General features: G+C 38.9%; 1 protein-coding gene across 1 annotated transcript in view; it reads right to left on the reverse strand.

Annotated features, from left to right (window-relative positions):
* BTAF1 (B-TFIID TATA-box binding protein associated factor 1) overlaps positions 1 to 17,722 on the reverse strand; it is an 82,029-nt gene that overhangs the window by 41,163 nt on the left and 23,144 nt on the right. Inside the window, exons 5-16 of the mRNA XM_042459247.1 lie at positions 15,838 to 16,001; positions 14,624 to 14,760; positions 13,320 to 13,431; positions 8,984 to 9,052; positions 5,858 to 5,947; positions 4,897 to 4,992; positions 4,627 to 4,803; positions 3,304 to 3,444; positions 3,061 to 3,185; positions 1,268 to 1,388; positions 668 to 772; positions 425 to 574 (exon numbers count right to left, since the gene is read on the reverse strand). Of these exons, the coding sequence (XP_042315181.1) occupies positions 425 to 574; positions 668 to 772; positions 1,268 to 1,388; positions 3,061 to 3,185; positions 3,304 to 3,444; positions 4,627 to 4,803; positions 4,897 to 4,992; positions 5,858 to 5,947; positions 8,984 to 9,052; positions 13,320 to 13,431; positions 14,624 to 14,760; positions 15,838 to 16,001 (1,487 nt within the window). The remainder of the gene's footprint in view (positions 1 to 424; positions 575 to 667; positions 773 to 1,267; positions 1,389 to 3,060; positions 3,186 to 3,303; positions 3,445 to 4,626; positions 4,804 to 4,896; positions 4,993 to 5,857; positions 5,948 to 8,983; positions 9,053 to 13,319; positions 13,432 to 14,623; positions 14,761 to 15,837; positions 16,002 to 17,722) is intronic.

The raw sequence follows: 17,722 nt of genomic DNA on the forward strand, positions 1-17,722 counted from the left end.
TTCAAATAAAATGATCACCACCACCATCATCAAAAGAGTTTGGAGAAAAACTGGGAGCAAATGTGTTTGAGGGAGAAGGAAAGACCATCTCTGTTGTACATTTTAACCCTATCACTGAAAAAAGATACTTTACACATGCTGGGCTATATCAGAAAAGCAGAGGCAGTGCCCTTAGATAAGTGTTCAGGGTTTTGGAGATAAGGTATAACAATACCTCATACTTCATGTATACAGTATGTGTACAGCAGTGTATACCCTAGAGATACTGCAGAGTTAAGAAAAACATGAAAGCTATGATACAGTCTGCTTACTCAAGAAGTTAAAAAGATAATTTGGTTTAGTGTGGCATTACAAGTATTCCATTCTAGTTAGCATAGCACAGTTAAAAACAGTATTTTCTCAAATGTGCTGTTCATTTTCTGACCTTCAGTCTAGCTTTCACTTCTAGCAACATATTCAAATCAATAGGCAAATGAGAAGGCTGCATCATTAAGCAGAGCCAAGCTCCCATCCACGGACATGCAGCTGCTACCACGTATTGTAAGGTAGCCTTGCTCAACAGTTCAAGCCACACCTACAAAAAGGAAAATGAGACAATCATATTCAAGGACAAACATTCAAATGTATAAAGAGGCCAAGGGAATCGAAGTTCTAACATAATACATACCTTATGTATTAGTTCCAGAATTTCTTGATTGCTTTCTAAAATACAGAACTGAAAGATATGTCTTAACATATCTTGCAAAATGGGAGTAAGCCAGGCTGCAGAATCCTAATAAAAGGGAAGGAAAACATAAAAGTTCATTATTTTCATAAACCAAATTGAGAACTTTACATAAATTTCTTCAGACAATGGTGCTGGCAGGAATTGGGGGAGGGGATGTACACATGCTCTGCCTTTTTTGTCCAATCCCCTTTTCCCTTGCTGTTTTCCCACTTCCTATTTACTCCCCCAAATGATCTCTCTCTCTCTCTCCCCCCCCTCATCTCCGTGTGTTTGCATGTATGCACTCATTCTCCTCCCCCATATATTCCTCTTCTCTAATTTTTATTTTGCATACTGAACATCACCTGGCTGTTCTAATTGTGGTATGAGATGTTCCTGTGTTGTAGAATTTAACTTATATTGTAAAATGCTTTGCCCTTTTTAAGGGAAAGTAGCAAAGAAATAAAATGACATATAAGACTTCAGCATAATTAAATATTAAGTATTTGCAAAAAAAATTTTTTTGTATTCTCTTAAAGTTAGCTGTTACATTGCTCTTACCTGATCTTGAGTAGACAAGAGGGTAAACAGAGTTTCTAATGCTGCTTTTCGAACAGAAGATATTGTATGATGTAGGAACGGCCATACACGTGGTACTAGATCTGTAAGTGACTGCTGAATACTGAAGAACAATGGACAGAAAATAAAGGATCAAGAAAAAATTAAATTCCATCTTTGATTAATATTCATGCTTTAAAGTAAAAATACTATCTTAAATGTTTTATTAACAAGAAAAATGCATTCAATATATTATAAAGTTTAGACATTAAGAAATCATAGTACATAGGTTAAGACTTTTGACATATCTAGTCCAACAGCTCTCCAAGATTTCAGCTAAGGTCTCCTTCACCTTAGTCATACTGTTGGTCTTTTAATTTTCCTGCACATGAAAAAATTCTTTCCTGATACTGGGGTAGGGGAAAAACACTTTGTATTTTACATCAAACTGAAAAGCCAAAAATACGAACTGTTATGAATGACTGTCTAAGGATACAGAATCTGAAATACAGTGCCTCCTGAGCGGACAGCCAGGCTGGGTAAGAGGAGGAAGGGCTGGAGTTTGCCCCTTGACCCTCTCCTCAACCCAAGGGGACAACCAGGCTGCAGGGGAGGAGGAAGGGTGCATAACACCTATCCGCAATTGTTTGCAGCTGCCTGCTTGTCTCTTCCTCCTTTCCGCCTTCTGTAGAGATAAGTAGGTCGGTTGCAGACAACTGAGGGTGGGTGGACAGACAATAAAGCACGATATACAGTACTAAGTTTCTATTATTAAGAGTGTAGACTTATAGGCTAGTTACATGCATGAAACCAATCTAAAAACAAAATAGTCGCAAAAGTAAGCAAATGACTAGAATATGAGAAGATCGAAAAAATGTGTTACCCTCATATGAAAAGATTACTAAAATCTGATGCATTGTGAAAGTCACCTGCATGAAGACTGATGCAATCTAATGGCAACCACCCAAGAAACAGTGAGGTTGCAAGTGAATGGCTACTGAGAAAGAGTCAGTAAGACCTCAACCCTGATTGGAGGGCAAGATAATTATTTACCTTATCAACTGAAGATCTCCCATGTTAAATCTGGAGATTCTTGGATTTAAGAGTGTTTAAATGGAGTGCTGATGCTAACTTCGCCTGTTTAGACTATATGGTGTGCTATGCATTGGGAGTCTAGGTGACCAGATGATGACAAGAAAGACCTCTAAACAGATATAAATTAGCTGACAGGTGGCAAAGCCTGCTCAGTCCCTCCAGCTCATGAGACAGGGGTGAGGTATCATTTATTTCACTTGTCTCTCTTATTCTTCCCTTCCACAGCAGAAAGAGGGGAGAAGGCTGATAAAAATGTGGGCAGGTTGCCACTTGGTGGGTGGTAACAAAGAGACATCTTGCATGTATGCAGGAGCATATTACCACATTCTTGTTGGCGAGTAGGAATAATTTGGGGCTACTAAGCCTAGGCATACAAGTATGAAAACCATCTTATAATCTACTTTTTCATTCCTTCCTATTTATTGCACCATCCCAAATTCATTTTTTTGTTGTTACTATTAAAACTTCAGCCGAAATCCCATGAGGAGGCACTAAGGTATATGTGTAAAACTGACAATTCTTTCCCTAAATGAATCTTACTCTCTTTGTAGCATCTTTAATCCTTTCTTTTAACTACACCTCCAGACTATCTGTGCCTGAAATTAACTGTAAAAATGTATGACATGGAGGGTAAAACAAACAAATAAAAAAACTGAGCTGGTAGGAAAAGAAAATGATAAGAATACAACTATCTGAATTACCTGCATTTTTGGACCTGAGAGTACATCAAAAGGGATGAGAGAAGGGTCATTATGCTGTTTGTGGAAGCTGTGAGGTCATCAAGATCTAGAAGTGCATCCCACAGTATATTAAGAATAAAGGGCACCTAAAATACGAATACAGGCATAAGACCAAGTTACTTTCACAGAATATGAGCACTTGATACTTGTAGTTTCGTTTCCAACACAGACATAAACATATAGGTGTCAGTTTACTTTACTTACTTTCTCTGGCTGAAGGTGGACAAGGCTTTCCACTACTGGTACTAAAGATGCTGCAGCAACTGCTCTGACATCATCATCTAGATCTTGAAGACCTTCTGTTATTGCAGGCAAGACTTTAGGCAGTAAAGTACTAATTAAGTCCTGCAAAAGCAAGAATTGTTAGACTTAATGGCAAAAGATACAGTCAACTTTCTGAGTGATTACAGCCTATGACTCTATTAGCAGCTAACCTGGTGTTTACAAGTTAACAAAAATACAAGAATACTTCCCTCTGCCAGTGATTCCTAGAGACATTTGTCCAGAGACATTTACATTGATTGTCCAGTCCCTCACAAGCCCCTTTCTCATTCTTCTCTCCTGGAAACACCATTCTAATCCCAAAATCTGCCCCAGGATATGTTTTGTCTTGCTTGAGTTCAGGCAGATTCGACTATCCAGCACTGCTAGCCCCAGCATCCAGACAACTGCTGAGTCATTTCACTTCACAATGTCACCTCTCCACTCGAGCTCTGCTCTGGAATTGGTGCAGTATTACTCTCTGAAATCCCTTCAGTCACTATCTGATATCACCTTTTATACTGTTAGTTCTTGGCTGTGTGCATGAGTGAGTGTCTGTATGTATGGTGATTCCCTTTGATTTGCAAATACAGCAGGCCCTCCCTCTGGCTGGCTCAGGGATGTCCTTCTTCCCCTGCTGCCAATTTAAGAGGATTCTACCGTTTTGGAAAATTCATGAAATAATCTGTGGCCCTTTCCAGATGGGCCTTATGTGATGTCCTTGTCACGTGCTAGGGTTGCGTCGGGGCCCTCCACCCACATGAGACCTATCCCTAGCACGTAACGAGAGCACAATCATGGCGGCCTTCCATCCACACGGGGGCCGCCATGATTACATCACACGCACACCACCTGCAAACAGAGCACTATCCTAGGCCGCTTACAGCGGCCTAGGCACAGCGCTGGAAGGAGCTCCAAAACGGAGCTCCTTCTGGGGGAACGTCTCATTCTCACAGCTACCAAACGGTTGTGGGAACAAAGCCAGGGCAAAGGGGCCAAATGGCCCCTTTCTCTCCTGGCTGCCGCTCCCAGGTGGCTCCCGGGGTGTCCTGGGGCATGAAGCCCCAAGGACACCCCTTTTCGGGACCAGAGAGGTCACATTTTGCCGCTAGTACCTGGTCCCAAAAAGTGCTGGATTGGGGCCTTTGGGCTACCACTGTGGCTGCCCTGGCCCCAATCCGTGCTTCAATGGAGTGGCTGCAGGCCGCCCCAAAGGAGTGATCTGTACCCTGCCTGTGACACCTTGATGAAACTTAAAGCCATTACCTGACGAATTGCCAAAGCATACTTTATCCCTAGCAGACCACCATGCCTCACTTCCCACTGCTCTTGTGCAAGTAATTTTAGCAAGATAGCCACAGTTTTATGAACTCCATCCTCATTCATGTATTTGAGAACTACTCCCAATGTCTGAGCACAAGTCTCTCGCACTGGTGCCACAACCTAATATTTAAAAGAAACAACAATAAGCAAAATAGTAGAAATACAAACAAAAAGCAACCCCATTACACATAGGCTTACATCATTGATACTTACCTCATCTGAAACAAAATCACCAAATCGATCTAGTGCAAATACACAAAGAAGTCTGATAGCCAAGTCTTCCAGCCAGTCCTGGTGCTGTTGAAACATCTGTTTGATAAATAATAAATTTTAAATTGGCTGAAGTGTTTACCTATGATGCAAAGCATAAAAAGAAGTGTTACTTCCTCTTACTGGTGGAACTAAATGAACATTTTTAAAAATGCTATTAAGTTACTGAGACAAAGACACACACATACTATGACCCTAAAAGAATACTGAGAAGCAGCCACAGATTTGGGACTGTCTTATACCTGCAGGAAATGATTAATTTAGACTTTAGAATTCAAAGGCTGCTGTGGTGGGTGGTGGTATTTTTGAGTGCTTCAGCACTCAGTGAAAGAAAAATTCTGAGGTTTAAGTCTAGACGTTTATTGCTATTTCTATCAGAATTGTGTTTTTTAAATTCACATTTACAAAGGAGAACTTTAAAAATGTAACACACAAACATTCCAAAACCCAAATAGTGTATTCCACCAGTTAATTCTGTTACACGTTGAAACCAATGTCATGTCATTTTATCTGACTATCGCTACCATGTTGCAAAACTCTTAGAATTAACAAGAAATAGCAGCATGTTTTCAAAGAAAAAACAATTTTAGTGTTCAAAGAATAGTCCTTGATGTCAGATTTGGTAATAGGTTAGCGGTATTAGCATTTAATTGGCAAGTGTGAACAAGTACTTACAAGATTGCAAAACAATCATCATTTTAACATACAGTATATAATAGCTAAAGATACAAAATTCAAAATCTACACTGGGATGGAATTCCCCAATATACTAATTCCCTTAGAAATCTGTCTACACATTTTCAAAAAACAACACACACACGCACACACTCACAAAGAGCAACCAAACAATCAGCATTACAACTAAATGTATCAGTGCAGACTATGCTTTATCAACTGTTCTCACCTCTTCTACAGTGCTGTCTCCTATTTTACCTCCACTTTTCCCATGTGCTTTAAGTACTTCTCTCAGTCCAATACCTGCACCATGCCGAATCTGAAAAGTTGTCAAAACCGAAACAGATTAAGATCCCTGAGATTTAAAAATAGAAGCTTTTGTGATACAAGGTTCACCTATATGTAAAACAATGCACTGCATTTGTCCTGGCCAGGTTGGGTAACCATATTTTGTTGACATGTTCTGGTTTTGCTGAGACCCCTGGCTACTAACCAAATTGCCAAACTGAAGCTTGGAAGTCATACTTCTTTATAAAATTAAGACTCTTATAACCCACTTTTCAGTCAAAGGCATGTTAAAGTAGAGCCATGGTCCATAGAGAGGGGATTTCATAATGGTCCCTCTTAGGCTCAGGAACCATGGGAAACTAGTTTGGCCTCCCTCCTATTATCCTTCTGGGTGCAAATTTTCTGTACCCTGTTTTGTTGGTAATTGATCAGTTGCTGATAATGGGACCAGCAAAATCATCCAAGCTCACTCACTTAAGCCACCACTTGAGTGGCCGGCATGAATGTGAAGATATCTTGTGGAAAGGGGAGCTGGATGAAGGGTCTGTTTATCCGCTCTGGTTTTTTAACAGGCTGAAACCCAACACTTGCTCCTCCAGGGAGGGGGAAAGGGAGAGGGAGGAGTGGGGGTGCAGCAGCAGTTCTTTGGTTCTTCCCTTATGGAGCACCAAGAGGCAAGGGGAGCACCAGCGATCTGTCTGTGGCAGCTTTTTGGCACTTCCCTCAAAGGATTTCCCTCCTGAGGCAGGGACAGTGGGAAGAGCAAGGGCTTCCTCGGGATTTATATCTTTAATTAAATTAAATTTATATTAATTATATACATTTATATAATTAAACCATGGGAAGCCAAAACAAGGGCAGTTATTGTACAATGAAATATACTTTTGCATACCCATTGGCCACTTCATAATGAAGGTAAGCAAAAGAACCCCACCTCACTGAATTCTAGCAAAATTTACTGCTAATGCATGGTTTTTTTCTGCCAAAAATTGAGGCTTTTTTCTATCAAAGAGATAGAAAATGATTGAAAGAGCATGGGAGAAATTTTCAACACATCTCTGTCCCACAATGAACAATCCCACCCCACAATCATGACTCTAGGTTTTTTTAATCAGTAGCAAGTCTAAATTTACAAGTCAAAACATGATTTTAAAATGTCTCCCTAACAACACAGTGTACAATATTTTATGGTGTTTTACAGACGAGAACGAAGCTTACTGTGCTTGTGGTACTCCATGACTAGTACAATTATTACAGTAAAGATAAAAGAAAAACCACAGAGATGTGAACTAGTGACAGGACTGGTTTGCTAGCCAAATCGAAGTCTTCTTGGTTTATCTGAATTACAGAAGAATCCTGTTTTTAGAAGCGAGCTGGGATGCAAGGAGGCACATTTCAAGCCAATATAAATACAGATAACATAATCTAAGAGTAGGGAGCAGAGCTACTGTGGAGAATTTTAACACTGCACTTTAAAAAAAAACCCTAAATTACAAGAGGCACATCCTTCTGGAATTTTGATTTTCAGTCTCTTTTCTTATCAAACTTAATATCAAGTAAAATAACCTAATCTGATTTGGCAAGGGCATATGCAGTATCTGCATGACATCTGCAACAGTCTTTTTCAGTTTCTTATAAATAATACTTTCTCAGCTTTGAAACAGGGAATGGAGTAAGAAACAATGTTCCCAACAGCAAATCTGCTGCAGAAAACTATGGATCAGCACACAGCTGATCAGTTAAGCTAAGGAATGTCACTGCTATACCTCAGAGCAGGAAAAGAACTCAGCCTTTGCTTCATTTTAGATGTGGGTGTGCACAGCAAGCTTAAAAGAAAAAGTGAGGGGATGCTTTGCTGAATCAGCTCACAGCAGAAGCAATGTAGCAAAAAGCCTTCTTAATTTACAGCTTTTAAAAGCTGACTTTGGATAATAAATGTGAGCCCAAACATAGTGCTTATGAATTTCAAAGATTATTTGGATGACCACCAATTGGATTTTTTAATCCACATAGATTTTGTACATGGTTAGTTGGTTATGGGAAATCATTTGTAGAAGCGCCATGCTCTGGCCTTAAGAGTTGCCAAGTTGCTATTTGGAAGATCAATAAAACCAATCTATTTAAATTACAAGAAAAAAGATTCCACCTAAACATTAGGAAGAATTTCCCAATAGTAAGACTTGTGCCAATAGTTAAATAGACTGCCCCAGAGGGTGGGGAACTCTCCTCCTTTGGAGGACTTTTAAAAGAGGTTGAATGACAATATTTTGTGCATTACTTGTGTATTCTTTCAAGGCATGGACTTTATGGTCCCTTCCATCGCTATCATTGCATGATTGGGAACAGCAGAAAGAGCAGATTTTGGCCATGATGAAAAGAACAACAAACTGCAACATTTAATTTATTATTAAGGCTCAACATAGCATAGCTGGCCAGAACAACTACACACATTCCCTTTGGAGTGTGGAAGCCAACTGCTGCTTTACTTCAGGCAGCAATATATCTTGTACTGGCCCTGACCTATATTTAGCTTTAATACTGCTGATGAACTAAGAAGAACTTGCTGCTGCTCACAGGCATCATCACAGCATTTGATACATTTTTATCTTGCCTTTCCACAGAACAGTGTAGATTAGAATATATTATTCCCTGGTGAAAAATTGCTCCCATATGAAAATGGTGAAAATGAGGATGGATGTCATATCAGAAATACTTTGTTTAGATGGGGGAGAATTTTGCAAAACATTTTGAGCAGCTCAGGAACTTCTCCTGGTAGTTTCCATTCCACATCCTCCAGACTTTCCCACTGCATGTACATGCAACATTTGAATCAAGCGTTAATGCTCTTGAATGTCAAATTACTGATAGATTGTTAAGACCTTTGCAGGAATCAATACAGCCGTGCTACTACCACTGTACAAATGTAGTACTATTTTATTATGGCAAATAAAACTGACATGCTTACTAAATCAGAAAGAGATGGCTAAGAAATCTGAGCACAAGCAATCTTGATAAAAGCATAATCCTTTCAATCTAATATGTCTGAAAGATAGCAAGAAAGATTTACCTCCCATGATGGATTAAAGAGATCATTGCAGACTTCTTCACAAAAACTTTCCAGAGGCCACTCATTAGTCTAAAAGAGACAAAAAAGTGTATGAATGCTTACCTTATATACTCATTTATAAGTCAACAAATTTTAGGCCAAAAATGCTTCCAAAATCCTGAGTCAACTTATATATAGATCAATATGGTAATACTGCACCGATGCAGACCGTGAGCCTTGGAAAAGCTGGTGGGGAAGGGAGGGAGGGGAGAGAGAAAGAGCGAGAAATCGGAGGTTTGTCTCCTCATTTTCCATTCTGAGACTGTGACCCTTGAGATAGGTCCAGAAAGGAGGAGGGAAGGGTGTTTTGTTTTTCCCTTTAGATCCTTTGTTACATGCCTCTCAGTTTGACCCTCAACTTATCCACAGATCATACCAAAATCCATGATTCTGGCCCCAAAACCTGCCTTTGCCTTAGGCATGAGGTTGACTTATACACAAGTATATATAGCAACTAGCTTCTCCCTACCAAACCTTTTTCAAAAAGATAAAATTGCATGATTACACTTGATTATATTGAAACTCAGCCTAAATTTTGAATATACATTTGGATTGCTACAGGATGCTTTGTTAGGAGGAAGGAAAATTTTAAATTATCAAATTTTAATCTAAACAACACTGTGTGTCAGAAAGCCATGGCATTTTTTCAAGGGAAATTTTGAGACTGAACTTACATAATTTTGTTTTCACCCTCCATTTCACTTCCCCTCCCCCCTCCATATTTAAATCTGCTGCCTTTTGGTTTTTAAGTTTTGTCCACTCTTCTCCTTTGCAATTCCCTCTTCGATAGCCTTCCGATTCTGAGTTCAGGCCACTACTTTTAGTTTTTAACAGACTTCACTCTTTGGCACCTTTCACTTTAGTCTCTGCCTTTCTGTCTTTGTTTTGCTGGTAGTTTGAGACTCCCTTATCTGAAATTCTTTTTTTTTAATTATAAAATTTATTCAAAATATATCATACAAAATCTTACAATCATAAGACAATAGTATAAAGAATTTCAAATCATTGAAAATCCTTCCTTATTATAATTAATAAGGTATTCTTTATTAAGGTTTTACACCATTCAATTTATTTAAAATAAATCTGATCACAGAGAACAGTGGCTAGATGGAGGAGAAACAGATATAAAATTGGTATTAATATAATCTATAAGGAGAGACCATTTTTCCTGAAAGGGTCTTTGATTTTGTTGTTTTGAGTTATATGTCATATTTTCTGATAATTTCTCCATAAGCCATTGATCCCAAACTCTTTTCCACCAGCTATCGAGGGATACAATACCTGGTTTCCAATTATTAGCCACTTCTAATCAAGCAACTGTCAACAAAAAAGAGATCAACTTTCTGTTTTTTAAGGATTTATTACTTCTTGTGTATACTGAAAATAGCAAAAGGGCTGAGCAAAAGATTATTTTGCTCCTCCCGACCGCCATCTTGAGGGGGAGAGAAGCAGGCCAGCAACAACAGGCCTCCGCCTGCTAAGAAGTAGAGCCCTCCTCCCAACCGCCATCTTGAGGGGGAGAGAAGCAGGCCAGCAACAACAGGCCTCCGCCTGCTAAGAAGTAGAGCCCTCCTCCCGACCATCTCGAGGGGGAGAGAAACAGGCCAGCAACAACAGGCCTCCGCTCTGCTAAGAAGAAGAGCCCTCCTCCCGACCCGCATCTTGAGGGGGAGAGAAGCAGGCCAGCACAATACAGGCCTCTGCCTGCTAAGAAGTAGAGCCCCTCCTCCAACCGCCATCTTTGAGGGGAGAGCAAGCAGGCCAGCAAACAACAGGCCTCCGCCTGCTAAGAAGTAGAGCCCTCCTCCCAACCGCCATCTTGAGGGGGAGACAGCAGGCCAGCAACAACAGGCCTCCGCCTGCTAAGAAGAAGAGCCCTCCTCCCGACCGCCATCTTGAGGGGGAGAGAAGCAGGCCAGCAATAACAGGCCTCTGCCTGCTAAGAAGACAAGCCCTCCTCCTGACCACCATCTTGCTTGTCTTTATTGCATGTTGTTCTATTTTTATTGGGGTTTTTTTGAGGTTGTTTTTATGATGTGTTAATTTTTATTGATTCTGTGAACCGCTTTGATCACCTTGGAAAAGCGGTATAAAAATAAAACATATTATTATTATTATTATTATTATTATTTTGTTTTGTAATTAAAGCAATTTATCTCGAATTCTGAAATACAAACTATTCAAAAACCAAAACCTTTTTCATGGGTGGCTGAGATAGTACACCTTTACTTTCTGATGACTCAGTGCAAGTGAACTTTGTTGTTTCATGCACAAAATTATTTAAAATATTGTATAAAATTTCCTTCAGACTATTTATATAAGATGTATATGAAGCAAAAATGAATTTTGTGTTTAGACTTGTGTCACATCCTCAAGATATCTCATTATGTACATATATGCAAACATTGGTATTCAAAAATCGAAAAATATCCGAAATCCAAAACATCTCTTGTCCCAGGTATTTCAGATAAGGTAGTCTCGACCTATAGCTTCATCTTGGTTTGACTTAGGGTTACTATTACTGTTTAACTCATTTGACATTTCATTGTTGCTGATCTTCTTCAATGGAACTACTCAACTCTTTCTTGTCCTTTGAGTTTGTGACATCAACATTTTTGCTTACTTGGAAAACATTTTAACAGTATTCTAAAAATATGTATATTTTTTCTTCAGCTTATGACCACCAAACTCTGTCTTCCACTTTCCTGACTCTTCCTACCTTCATAGAGATCTCTTTTTTCTTTGCCTGACTACGGGCAGTGCCTGTCAAGTTTCAAATTTAATATTTATATAGTACCTTGTTGAAACTATTATTTATTAATTTTATGTACTATCACCATGAAAACAATATGAAAAATGCAATCCCATGTTTCAGTTATGCCCATTTAAATTCCAGTTATTTTAACACGAGTATTAAAGTGAGGTTGCCATTCAACTGTTAAAGAAATATTTGATAACTGACCCTCTCCAATAGTTCCACCACATCTTGACTGGATTTAACTTTGACACTACTGTACTATTCTAGTGTGCATACTTGAAAGATGCAATTAACAAAGACACATGATTTCATAGTATTTTATTTTCCACTGTTATTTTAAAGATCACCTTTTAAAAATGATTCTAAGCAAATGTTCCAGAAATTAAATTTTCTTAGCCTTTCACTGAAGCTAGGTGATCTTGCATGGCCAAGTAATTCAAAGTTAGGAGTCCGTTCTCTCAGAGCATGGTCCAGTTAATGTTACCTGTTTTATATGAGCAATAGGCAAGCTTAGCCCACCTTGCTGCCATTCACTATTTCTAATCTTTTCTTGTAAACATTTGAAAGAAACTTTAGTCTCCTTAACTTCTAAGAAAGTTCATGCAGTGGATTAAAAAAATCTATGTCTTCATTCCCATACAACCTTCCATCTTTTCCCACAGAACAAGCCAGGCAAGGGGAGGACCAGCAAGGCATCTTTTTCCACACCCTCCTGAGGCCTTCCCCACCTTCCCTCCCAGAATGCTGCAATAGTTGTACCCAAGGTACACTGAGTCCTATTATTAGCTTCAGTGGAAGAAAATGCAGGTGTATAATCTCTCGTTGGATTATGGTGTTTATTTACTTTAATCCAAGTAATTAATTACAGTCTGCCCTCAGTATCAGCAGACTTGCTATGCTGAGGTAGCTCCCACCCTCGCCCCTGCAGCCCTCTCCTTGTGCCCACCTCGTGTTGGCAAAAACAACCCGTTAATAATTCTGCCTATTTTGGGGCAACATGGGCTGCTCGGTAGCTTCCCTCCCTCAGCCTCCTGGCACGATTAATCTCCTGCTGCTGCTGAGGGAAGAACCAGGTGTGGTGGTTCTCCAGGGAGGATGGAAGAGGTGGGTGCATACAGAGCTGGCAAAGTTGGAGGCGCCTTCGACTCCCAGACCTTCCTTTGACAGCTACATAGATCTTTCAGATGGTCTCTTGGGTAAGGAGTCCTGTTGTCTCTAATGGCTGTGCAGCCGCATGCACACACCACCACTGAACTCCAGCATCCTCAGATTCTGGTATCTGTGGTGTGTTTGTGTTTTTGGAACGGATCTCCTGAGGATACAGAGGGGCCGACTGTATTTAGTCCTACACCCAACTTCTAATCCTAACTACAGTAGAACCACTAAATCAAGGGAAACCTGTTGGGTCCATATTTAATGCCAGTTCCATTGATTCAATGAGCTATTCTATTTGGTACAAACTATTTGATTCAGGCCTTAATTAATCACGGAAATGAGATTGTGGTGTCACTTGGGATTTGTTATGAATGTATTCTGTACCTCTTCTGGAATATTCTCTACCAAAACTTTGGAGTCAGTTGCTTGTTGACTGAGTATAACATTTCCAATTTTTCTCCTCTTTTCTTCTGGTTCACCATCAGTGCTATCATTGCTAAAAAACATTTTAAATATTGGTGAAGAGTCACGTAACACCACTTAGCAGAAGTTATTTACCACATAATACACTGTAGGCATACAGAGATTCCTCAATACCATCTTAATTGACAACAGAGTAACATAGCTTCTTTAGTCATCATTACTTGAAGTAAACTTCATTACCCCAAACAGACTCTAGAAATGTGAATATGTGGGGTAGATTATCATATTTAAGGAAAATGTAATCAGAAATTTTTGAAAATATATAGAAATAAGACCGGTTATAATTTGTCATTATACCCCTAGGTGCCACTATTTTATTGCAAGAAAGCCCAAGGTCTAATGAAAGAATATAAATCATACAGGGAAATCATACAGGGAAATAATGTGATGCACCCACATTAAAGGAATGGATGTTAAAGATTCATGGCTTATATGATAACTACCATTAAGAAAAGAAAAAGAGCAGACTGCAACGTCTCCTAAGATTTTTTTTTCAATCTTCAAAACATACTGGAATAATAGGGTTCAATATAATCTACAATACAGTGGTACCCCGGGATACGAAAGCACCGCCTTACGAAATTCCCGGGATACGAAAAAAATCCATAGAAAAAAACTGTTCTGGGTTACGAAGGTTATTTCGGGTTACGAAAAAAATTTTGGTGCTTTTCGGCGCTTTTTCGCACGAAATCGCGGCTTTCCTGCGCTAGCGCCTATGGCTTTTTCGGCTTGCGAAGGTTTTCGGGTTACGAATGGCGCCGCGGAACGAATTAAATTCGTAACCCGGGGTACCACTGTATATATTTCTGGAGTACTAAAAAGGAACAGATGAGATTTTCAAACTTAGATGGGACCTACAAAATGTTGCATGTGTGAAGTACCTGTCTTCCCATTTCCAGCCAGGCACCTTTTCTGGAACAGTCCACATCAATTTTTTTTTATTTTTATTTTTTGTTACTTGCTTTGTTGTTGTATATGCCTATGTATGCTGTAAACCGCTTTGATCGTAGGAAAAGCGGTATACAAATAAATAATAATATTATTATTATTAATTCCCCCACCAGCTAACTGAAAGAACTCACCTTAGAGTTTCAGAAATGGATAGAAGTGTGCTATTTTTCTTCTATTTTATATTATTTGTTATGATGTAACTTATTAGCATATATTTAATCAAAAAAACAAACAATTTTAAGCTATGACAGTACCTCTTTTCATTTGCTTCTACTGCATCTCTTGATCTCTGCTTTGCAAACAACTTAGCCATTCTCTTAGCCTTATTTTTTTGTCTGCTACTCATACCAGCTCGAAATTCTGAATCAATCAACTCAGCAGCCTGAAGAGTCTGAAAAGATGTAAACATTTAGTGGCTACTCTAGCTTAAATTCAGGGAAGCAAGACTACAGTTCCATTAGTTCAAAAAAAGTTATTGTCCCCTCTTTCCTGCCAACCGCTTCTTATATTCTCACCCTATTCTCCCTTCCCAAGGGCCAAATAACTCTCTGGAAAACGGTAAGATGTAGCATGTATGTCTGCAACTAGAGAGGGAAACTAGGGACCATCTCTGTTAAGCCAGAAGTGGTTTATCCAATTGCAATTATCCAAGTATTCCTATCTAACTGAAACTTGTAGACAGAAAGAAATCTCTCAGTTCTTACTATACAAACTATGATTTTTACAATATACCACAGGATTTTACATTTTGATATGTAATATCACCAACGCCATCAGGCCTGAAGAAGATGAGCCCTCCCTCCTTGCCAACTGTCATCTTCTGGCCTGGGAGGGGGAAAGGACAGGCCCAACGCCATCGGGCTTCTCCTCGATTAAGAAGCAGAGCCCTCCCTCCAGTCCATCTGCCTTGGTCCAGGCCTCAGAGGGAGAGAAGAACTGCTGGACCTGATCTTCTTCCCCACTGCCATTCCCTTCTCCTTTTGTGTCATGTCTTTTTAAATTGTAAGCCTGAGGGCAGGGAACCATCTAATTAAAATAATAAATGTAAGCCGCTCTGAGACCCTTTTGGGTTGAAGGGCAGGGTATAAATACCACAAATAAATAAATAAATAAATAAATCTGCAGTTATTACAAGTATAATATTTCAAACACAGTATTTTACAGTCTGCCCTTCTTATACACTGATTTTTTTTATACACGGACTCAAGCATCCATGGTTTGAAAATGTTTAAAAAAGTATAAATTTCAAATATCAAAACTTGATTTTCCAATTTTTATATGGGACACCATTTTGCTATGTCATTATATTTAATGGGACTTGAGCATCCATGGATTTTTTTATCCACGGGGGATCTTGGAACCAAACCCCAGCGTATAACAAGGGTCCACTCTATAACAACAGCAGTAGAAAAAAAGAAACCCACTTCACAAAAGTCTCTGCAGTCAAGCAGCCTAAAGTTTTACCTACAGGTTGTTTGTGTACCAAAAACGACGAAGCAGGAATGTAGTCCAAATCCTCATCGTTGAACAGGTCTTCTGTATTCATTCCAATTGCAGCTCCCATATCAAGACCAAGTTTCTTTTGAAGTAGTTTTCTTTGTCTCGCAATCCTCTCTTTGGGATCAATTTCACCTTAAAAGTGCAAAGTCCAAGTTCCTAAAACCGTATTTATCAACTGCTAAAATAAAGCACTGAATTTATATCTAGAATCAAACTGAAAAAGTATCTTAACTTCTCTCAATACACATCACTAAGATTACTTTTGTTTTGCCTTCAGTGGTTGCCATTTAATGAACATAGCAAGTTTGATTTGGAAATAAAGTGATGCTTAATCAATTTAATATATTTTTATGCAAATTACATTATGTTGTTTTTGTCACTGCCTTCATTGAAACACTATTTAAAGAGATAAATTCCTGTTTCTTTGAAAGATTTAATATATATTAATAGTCACTGAAGCACTGGTTTATTATTTATTATTAAAATTCATCTTTCCATCCCAAATGCTTTTCAGGCACATTTTTAGTCAAGACTTTATGGCGGAAAGTCAACCCATTCTGATAACTATTCTGAACCTTGCCAGTCTAGATTATTTAGTGTGCAGTTATCAGTGCTGACAAGGTAGCAGGAGTGGCTTCAAGACTGATTAACTCAATGTTACACTGCAGACACACACACAGTGGCTTGGACCCAAAGACTACCACTCATATAAGGAAGGGCTCATTCTGCTAACAGAGATTCCATATCCAGCACAGTATTTATTATTTATTTCTTTATTTTATTTTTATCCCGCCTTTCTTCCAAAGTGGGTCCCAAGGCAGCTAACATATATGGAACACAATTAAATTTGTACAATTAAAATAATAAAAATATAAAAATTACAAATATAAAATTTAAAACATACTAAGTTAAAATTGATAATCTAAGACCAACCCTCTCAACCCCCAATAAAACCAAGCCAGCCTAGAGTTCCATGAGGTGGGAGCAGCCACTGAGAAGGCTCTCTCTCTCGTGTCCTCACCAGGTGAGCATGGGATGGTGGTGGGACCGAGAGAAAGCCTTCTCCTGAGGATCTCTCAAATAGTATGGACCTAAGCCGTGTAGGGTTTAGAGGTCATGACCAGCACTTTGAATATAACACTAATGTAACAAAAGAAGACTTCCATCAATTCCCACCTCCCTACATTCTGCTATCCCTACTCACACCTGTTGTAAGTGCTGTAGATGCAAAGGGAGTGAGGAAATCAGTGGGAACTGTTCCCTCTTCACTGGCTAGTGTTCTAAGCAGAACTCTGCTTGCTGGTAGGGGGAAACTACAGATCCAACTCATATCAGTAATGTAATAATCGAGAAGATGAATGGTATAGGATATAATAAAGTACTCACTGTTTAAATAACTATTTTGGTAAGTAATAAGTTAGATACCAGCTTTGCTACACATCAGAAATATACACCAGACATTTCCTTGGCTGTGAGAAGAAACCTAAGAGCTATGGACATTCTGTGTGAAATAATCTTAGAACTAAACTTAAGAGCAATGGAACTGCTAAAAGTTACTGTTTCTCTGGTTATGTATATGAATGTAGTCCATGGTTGTGCTATCAGTTTCTTCATTTTTTTTACCTTCTTAAGGCAGAAGGATTATGGCAACCAATCTTAAAAACATTATTAGTGTTATAAAAACTCAGTTATAAATCTAATTAGAGAACACAAGGGTCTGACTAAAATTGTTCAGTCACAAAAAAATGGAAATACTATAAAAGCTATCTAACTGAGTTAAATATCAACTTAGGCAACAAACAGCAGAGAAGAAAGGTACATCTGTCCAGTTATTCCCTTTTCCTACTGGCAGA

This window comes from Sceloporus undulatus, chromosome 3 (assembly GCF_019175285.1).
Source record: "Sceloporus undulatus isolate JIND9_A2432 ecotype Alabama chromosome 3, SceUnd_v1.1, whole genome shotgun sequence".
In the NCBI taxonomy this organism is placed as follows: domain Eukaryota; kingdom Metazoa; phylum Chordata; class Lepidosauria; order Squamata; family Phrynosomatidae; genus Sceloporus; species Sceloporus undulatus.